The 7,958-nt window shown below is 39.0% G+C and overlaps 1 protein-coding gene across 2 annotated transcripts in view; it reads right to left on the bottom strand.

The window, feature by feature from the left end:
• Positions 1–7,958, bottom strand: part of STXBP5 (syntaxin binding protein 5 (tomosyn)) — a 209,563-nt gene that overhangs the window by 124,694 nt on the left and 76,911 nt on the right. For both annotated transcript variants that reach the window (XM_006872055.1, XM_006872056.1), the window contains exons 5-6: positions 5,801–5,935; positions 1,065–1,128 (exon numbers count right to left, since the gene is read on the bottom strand). In XM_006872055.1, the coding sequence (XP_006872117.1) occupies positions 1,065–1,128; positions 5,801–5,935 (199 nt within the window). The remainder of the gene's footprint in view (positions 1–1,064; positions 1,129–5,800; positions 5,936–7,958) is intronic.

Here is a 7,958-nt window from a genome sequence, read left to right as displayed (position 1 = left end):
TTTTCAGTGACTAAATATTCGGAAGTAGTTCATCACTCCTTCTTAGTCTGTCTTCGTCTGGAAGCTCATCTGAAACCTGTCCACCATGGGTGACCCTGTTAGTATTTAAAATACCCGTGTCACAGCTTACAGAATCACAGCAACTCATAAGCCACCACAGTACAACAAACTGACAGACAAGTGGTGGGAATTAGGTAATAGATTTATGGAAAAGAAAATTTTGTTTTAACTGTATCAACTAACCTAATTTAACAAACAAAACAATCCAACTGCTGTCAATTCTAACTCATGGCAACCCTGTGTATTTAGAGTAGGGTTTCCAATGGCTGTGAGCTTTCAGAAATAAATCGCCAGGTCTTTCTTCCTATGTGTCTCTGAAAGAGTTCCAACCACTGGCATTTCTGTAACTAGTTTAATTGCTTGTAACACCCAGACATTGTACTTAAGACAACAATTGCTAGATATTGACACTATGAAACTCATTTCAAAGTATTAAAAAATGCACATAATTAGCATGAGATTGTCTGAAATACTGTATGTAATAAATCACATTTTAAAAGCCTCTACATTATTAATTTGAATTACTTATGAGGAGAGATTTAGGGGAGGTGAGATACAAAGGTACTTCAAAACTTCATGATAAACTTCCATTATTTTCTTGCCCCATTTTTCATGAACTATTTGAAACCTTCTCATATGAAGACAACCATAACATGAGGCAAGATGAGGTAAGCAACATAAAATTTGCATAAAGTATTTAAAATAATTCAAAAGCAAAGAAAACAGTTTTGGTTAGGATTATCAGAAAAGCAAGGAAAATATTCTAAGTCAAATATAATAAAATTCTATTTGTAGTCATTTAATTTTACTTGTTGTTGTTGGTTTTTTGCTTTCATTTTATTTTTTATGATTTTATAAAATTATAACTGAATCTACTTCTTCTTCTTCTTTATAATGTATAAAGCACTGAGAATATAAGATACATAATCTTTATTAACAATTTAACTGTGCAAGACAAGTGTGTCCCTAGAGGAGTTTACATATGTAGAAAATAAAAGGTGTACCTTTCCCTCATCCATTGGATTATCACTTATATGGACAATAGGTCCCGGGTGAGCTTTAGATGACCTAAAAAAGAAAAAGTTAATAAGCTGTGAAAAATTAACATATGCATATGATTTAGAGTTTACAAACTTTAGAGCTACTAAAAATGTCAATACTAGTATAAATTCACAGCAATAAGAATAAATGAATGAAAACAAGGATAATTTATGAAAAATGAAAACATTCCAGTAAATGATAAATAACAGGCATATAGTTCTTCTTGTTGTTGTTGTAGTTGTTATGTGCCATGGAGTGGGTTCTGACTCATAGCGACCCGGTACAGGGTTTCCAAGGCTGAAAATCTTTACGGGAGCAGAAAGTCTCATCTTAATACATATCAAAATAGCAGCGGGAGGGTGGGGGGTGGGGGGTGGTGGTGGTGGGGGTAAGTAAGTCATGTTGATACAAGCCAAGAAAATTTACAATTAGAAAACACTTTCTGTAAAGGAAGGAGTCTTGTGTTTAAGTTTTCAGCACTGAAAAATCTGTTCTAATGGTACAACTGTCAGAGATTTTCAAATGATGTCACGTTTAAATATTGATGTTTTACTCAATTCTAGCTTCCAATGGGGTATGGGAGTCCTGGTGTGTGCTGTAGGAGAAGCATTAGATTGTAACGTTGATTGAACCACAAGATTGGTGGTTCAAATTCACCAGCCACTCCTTGGAAACCGTATATAGAGTTGCTATGGATTGGAAAAAAAGGAGCTCTGGTAGCATAGTGGTTACAAATCAGCCTGCTAATTTCACGGTCAGCAGTTTGAAACTACCAGCGCTTCCAAGGGAGAAAGATGAGGCTTTCTGCTCCCGTAAAGATTTACAGCTTCAGAAACCCATGCCGAGTCACTATGACTCGGAATTGATTCCAAGGCACAAAACCAACCAACTATGGGTTGGAAAAAGCTTGACAGCACTTAACAACAACAACAGTGTATGCATCCAGTTCCATAGCTCATATCACAAAGAGCAGGAATCCTAATTTATTAATACAAACAAGCTACATAAGCAATGCCACTTATACTGGCCCAGAGAAAAATTAACCCTATAGATAAGAATATACTCGATCTGAAGCCTATACAATAGGAATGAGCATAGCCCTATTCTTCCACTTTTAGGGTTGAGAGACCACCCCATTTCATGAAAGCTATCTGCAAATTTAGAATCATCCATACAACAGGCCTTCAGCATGCCCACTTGCATACAGAAGGCCTGGTGGAGGTCATTCGCTAGATGTTACGATAAACTCAAACAGATCATGAAACTCACACAAGAGAGGATTGGTTGTATGATGATGTTATTCCTGGCACGATAAGGAAAATCTGGCTTTACAAACTATTATAGTTGTACCAACACATTAAGAAACATGACGTTTAAATATACTATGAAGCATGCCTAAAAACAAACAAACAGCAAAAGACCAAGTAGATAAGTGGGACATCATAAACATTAGATACTGGGCATTAAAAGATTTTACCAAAAGAATAAAAAAAGAGGACCCACAAACTGGGAAATAAAATTTGGTAATGGCAACTCACACAAAGGACTAATCTCTAAAGTTACAGAAAACTTCAACACCTTAAAAAGAAAAAGAAAATAATTTTTAAATTTGGCAGAGGATAAGAACACATTCATGTAGCCAACAAATGTGAAGAAATGCTTGCATTCATTAATCATTTGGTGATGGTGTTATTTTGGCCGTCATATCGGACTCACAGCAACACTGAATAGGGTTTCCAAGGAGTGGTTGGTAGGTTTGAACCAATGATATTGGGCTTCCTACAACACCATACCAGGATTCCATTAGCCATTAGAGAGATGCAAATCAAAACAACAATGAGGTATCTCATAACAGCATAAAAGTTTAAAAAAAAAAAATGCTAGTGAGGGTGTGGACAGACGAAGATCCTCCTACAAGGCTGACTGATGGGACCATCAAATGGTACAACCACTGCAGAAATGCGGTGTTGCTTCTTCAAAAAGTTGTAAGTAGAGATACCGTATAACACTGCAACTCCTCTACTTGGTACAGATCTTCAAGTTATAAGAGCAGGATACAAATCAATATATGCACACCCATGTTTATTTCAGCACTACTAATGACAAGAGCAAAAAGATGGAAACAACCTTAATGCTCACCAATGGGAGAATGGAGAAAGAAGCTTTGGTACAAACTTACAATGGAATACTACACAACACGGAAGACTAATACTGAATCTGTGAAAAACCTCAATATATGGATAAACCTGGAGGACATTAGGCTGAGTAAAATTGTTGTTGTTAGGTGCCATCGAGTTGGTACTGACTCACAGCGACCCTATGTACATCAGAAGGAAACACTGTCCAATCCTGGGCCAACCTCACAATCGTTGCTACATTTGAGCCCACTGACGCTGCCACTGTGCCAATTCATCTCGCTGGGGGTCTTCCTCTTTTTCTCCAACCCTCCCTTTACCAAACATGATATCCTTCTCCAGTGACTTGTCCCTCCTGACAATATGTCTGACGTATGAAAGATGAAGTCTGGCCATCCTGGCTTCCAAGGAGCACTCTGGCTGTACATATTCCAACCAAGATTATTTGTTCTTTTGGTAATTTGGGTTCTTTTGGTAATTTTGAATAAAACTAGTCATTCACAGAAAGGCAAATGGTATGAGATCCACTATTGTAAAAGGCAAGAAAAGGTTTTCATGCTAAAGTAGACATTCTTTCATGGTTACCGGGGGTGGGAAGGAAGTGAGTGTAATCTACTGGCTAGAGGCTACATATGTGTCCATCTGGGTGAAGGGGAGAGTACTATACAACCAGAAGAATGATGAAGACAAATGGAGGATTGTAAGAATTTAAGGAAAGAGGGTAAAATAATGTTATATATGCAATCCTGCAGCAACAGTGATCTACTCGTAGATACATGGGCAGATACACAGGCTGAATGGGTATGGAAGGAAGAGTGGGAGCCTACACACAAATATATAAGGTTTGATAGAGGACATCTGTACATGAGTATTTACCTTTGCTATAAGTATATCTATGAATGTAGTGGAGCACAAAGAAGGCAAAATTATGAAAAGCGCATACACATTATCAAACACCTTAGGGAATAAGTTGCCGAATCTGGAGGCTTAGAACCATAGTCTCAGAGGACACTACAGTCAACTGGCAAACCAAAGTCCACAGAGACAACATTCTACATCCTACTTTGGTGAGTAGCAATTGGAGTGTTAAAAGCCCATGAGTGATCATAGGTGAAACTATTGGTTTCTTCCTGCCTAGAGGAAAGAAGAGTGATGAAAGCTGAAGATGCCTGGAATCACTTAGTCCAATGGACTCATGGAAAACAGGAGTACCTGTGTCCATGACCCTGAAATCCGAAGAACTAGATGGTTGCTGGCCACTACTACCAACTTTTCTCAAAGAGGTCACATTAGAAGGTCTTGGGTCGGGTGGGGAAAAAAATGTCAATAAAGCACAAGTAAACATTTTTCAGTTATTACCAGCTTTCACCTACAATCCATCAGATGTCAGTTATGGTACCTTTAGTTCCAAATACTCTTCTGAAACTGGCTTGAATTTCTGGCAGCTCCCTGTTGATGCACCGCTACAAATGATTTTGAATTCTCTTCAGCATGTGGTATTAAAGATATTGTAAACTGAGCAACTGCCAGATTCAAAATGGTCAATAAGAGTTCATTTCAGCCCTCTAATCCTAGGATATTGATCTTTATGCATTCCATTTATTTTTCATGAATTCCAGTTTTCCAAGATTCTTAGTTCATATTTTCTGCATCCTTATTACATTAACAGATGCTTCCAGCTCTTTCTTTGCATTTTGAGTTGTGCCACAAAAGCAAATGAAGGTCCTGAGAGCTCTGTTCCACTCACGTCATTAATATCAACTTTACTTGGAAGAGGTAGCTCATAATTTGGGTGCCTTGGTGTGGCACTGTAGGACAAGCACTCGACTTCAAGGCTGGTTTGAACTGCATGGTCGGCAGTTCAAACTCACCAGCCACTCTTTGGAAAGCCTATACAGGGTCTCTATGAGTCAGAAGCAGCTCAACAGCACCTAACAACAACAATCCAACCTGAGGAGCTCATCTTCTGGCACTATATCTGACAATGTTTCGCTGATATTCATAAGGTTTTCTGGCTAAGCATTCAGAAATAGTCTCCTTCTCCTTCTTACTAGGCTGTGATAGTCTGGAAGCTCCACTGAAACCTGTCCACTCTGGGTGACCCTTTGACCCTGCTGGTATTTGAAATACAGGTGGCATAGCTTCCAGCATCACAGCATCACACAAGCCAGCAGAGGAGGACAAACTGACAGATGAGTAACCCACAGTAAGTTACAAAACCAGCACTCAGAGAAAAACAATTTCAATATAAATGAAGAGAAAAGATTAAGTATTTACACCTAGTAAGAAGTGTTTACTCAAACTGGTGTTATAGTTTATAGATCTATTAATACATGTGTATACAATGGTTATACATATGCAGATAGGGAGTGCGGTGGTTCTGGAGGATAAGCACTGGACTATGACCCACTAGGTGAATGATCTGAGTTCAGCAGGCTGTGCCTATGAAGATTTCGAGTCTCTGAATCCTTCTCCAGGCTCGCTGAGAGTAGGAACACCCACAGCAATGATATCATGACACTGTCATACACGGAAGTGTTTAATGTCTATGTGCTCAAACTCACAGTTCAATGGCTTTATTCCACATAATGACGTAGCCTGAGAGTGCGAAGGCCTCCACGTTGACAATATGAATATTCCCACGTTCAGTGCCAACATACAACCACTTACTCTGGAAAGGCAGATGGCAAAATGTGACCCTGCAAGAGAAAAGATATGCAAAAGAAATCAGAAAACTCCAGGGTAAATTTTATTAAATGCACTAGAGGGTTAATCATCACGCATATAATTTAGAAAAAGAATAAACTTATAGAGAGCTATCAGATTTATCAACCTGTGGACACAAAATGATCATGAGAGCTTATTATGAAACAGCTTAATACTAAGACATTTTGAGAAAACAGAAAACTGCATTGGTGAGAAAAAGCCCAGAAAAAGTGCTGAGGATTTTTTTTTTTTTTTTCTCATTACAAAAATACACCTGCCCATTTTTTGAGGGTAGTAAGGGTTTCCTACCAAAATATCGGAGTTCTGGTGTGGCACTGTAGGATAAGCACTTGACTATAAGATCGGTTTGAACCGCAAGGTAGGCAGTTCAAACCCACCAGCAGCTCCTTGGAAACCCTATACAGGGTCGCTGTGACTTGGGACAGACTTGATGCTACTTAACAACCCCCAGAAATTTATTGGAAACCTAATTCCAAGCACTCTAAGGCTCTGATCTTATCCCTTCAAGCTTCCCGAAATTCAATGAACATTTAGAAAAAGTACAGTTTGAATCCCTCCAGGAGAACAAAACTCCATTCTGAAGTGGTGAACATCAAAGAGAATTGGATTCTTGGATTCACTAATGCACAGCTCTAAATGAAGGATATGTCAACAATCAATCACTTTACATTTTGATATTTCTGTTTATCATAATTTACCCTTCAAATGCAAGAGGAATTCAACAAGTTTGTGGAAAAACTGAGTAAAATGATAATGGAATCTTTCAATAAACTTTTGAAGATACACTGTCATCGCAATGCTGCATGTGTGTGTGTTATATATACTCTATTATTTACACACACACACACACACACATACATATACGCACATGTATGATGTATTATTGTTACATGTTACTGAGTTGGTACTAACTCATAGTGACCGTTATGCACAACAGAACAAAGCACTGCCTGCCTGGTTCTCCACCAACCCCACAATCTTTGCTACGCTTCAGCCCATTGCTGCTGTCACGGTGCCAATCCATCTCTTTGGGGTTCTTCCTCCATTTTGCTGACCTTCCGCTTTATTTAGCATGCTGTTCTTCTCTAGGGACTGGTGCCTCATGACAATATGTCCAAAGTCTGAGAGACTAAGTCTGTCCACCTTGACTTTTAAGGAGCACTGTGGCTGTACTTCCTCCAATACGTGTTGGTTCTTTGGGCAGTCCGTGGTATTTGTAATATTCTCCTCCAACACCATATAACTCAAATGTATCAATTCTTCTGTGGTCTTCCTTATTCATTAACCAACCTTCACATGCATATGCGGTTGTTGAAAATACCATGATTTGGGTCAAGTGCACCTTAGTCCTCAAAGTGACATCTTGCTCCTGAACACTTTGAAGAAGGCTTGTGCAGCAGGTTTGCCTAATGCAATAAATCATTTGATTTCTTGACTGCTGTTTCTATGAGTGTTGATAATTGATCTGAGCAAACTGAAGTCTTTGACAACTTTACTATTTTCTCAAAGGAACAAACAGATCTGTGTTGGAAGAAGTGCAGCCAGAGTGCTCCTTGGAGGCCAGGGTGGCCAAACTTCGTTTCTCATACTTTGGACATCTTGTCAGGAGGGACCAGTCGCTGGAGGAAGATATCATGTTTGATAAGGTGGAGGGTCAGATAAAAAGAGGAAGACCCCCAACGAGATGGATTGGTAATATGGCAGCATCAATGGGCTCAAGCGTGGCAACAATTGTGAGGTTGGCCCAGGACCAGGCAGTGTTTCATTGTGTTGTGCATAGGGTTGCTATGAGTCGGCACCGACTCGATGGCACCTAACAACAACAACAACAACATATGGATGTTATTTATTCGTCAAGTGGTGAGGATTTTTGTTTTCCTTACAATAAAGTACAATCCATACCAAAGGCTGTGGCCTTAGATCTTCATTAGTATTTTAAGTCCTTTTAGTTTTCAGCCAGCAGAGCAGTACCATCTGTATACCGCAGATTGTTAA

Source organism: Chrysochloris asiatica, unplaced genomic scaffold (genome assembly GCF_000296735.1).
Source record: "Chrysochloris asiatica unplaced genomic scaffold, ChrAsi1.0 scaffold00182, whole genome shotgun sequence".
Taxonomy (NCBI): domain Eukaryota; kingdom Metazoa; phylum Chordata; class Mammalia; order Afrosoricida; family Chrysochloridae; genus Chrysochloris; species Chrysochloris asiatica.
This window is presented reverse-complemented; position numbering and strand designations above follow the sequence as displayed.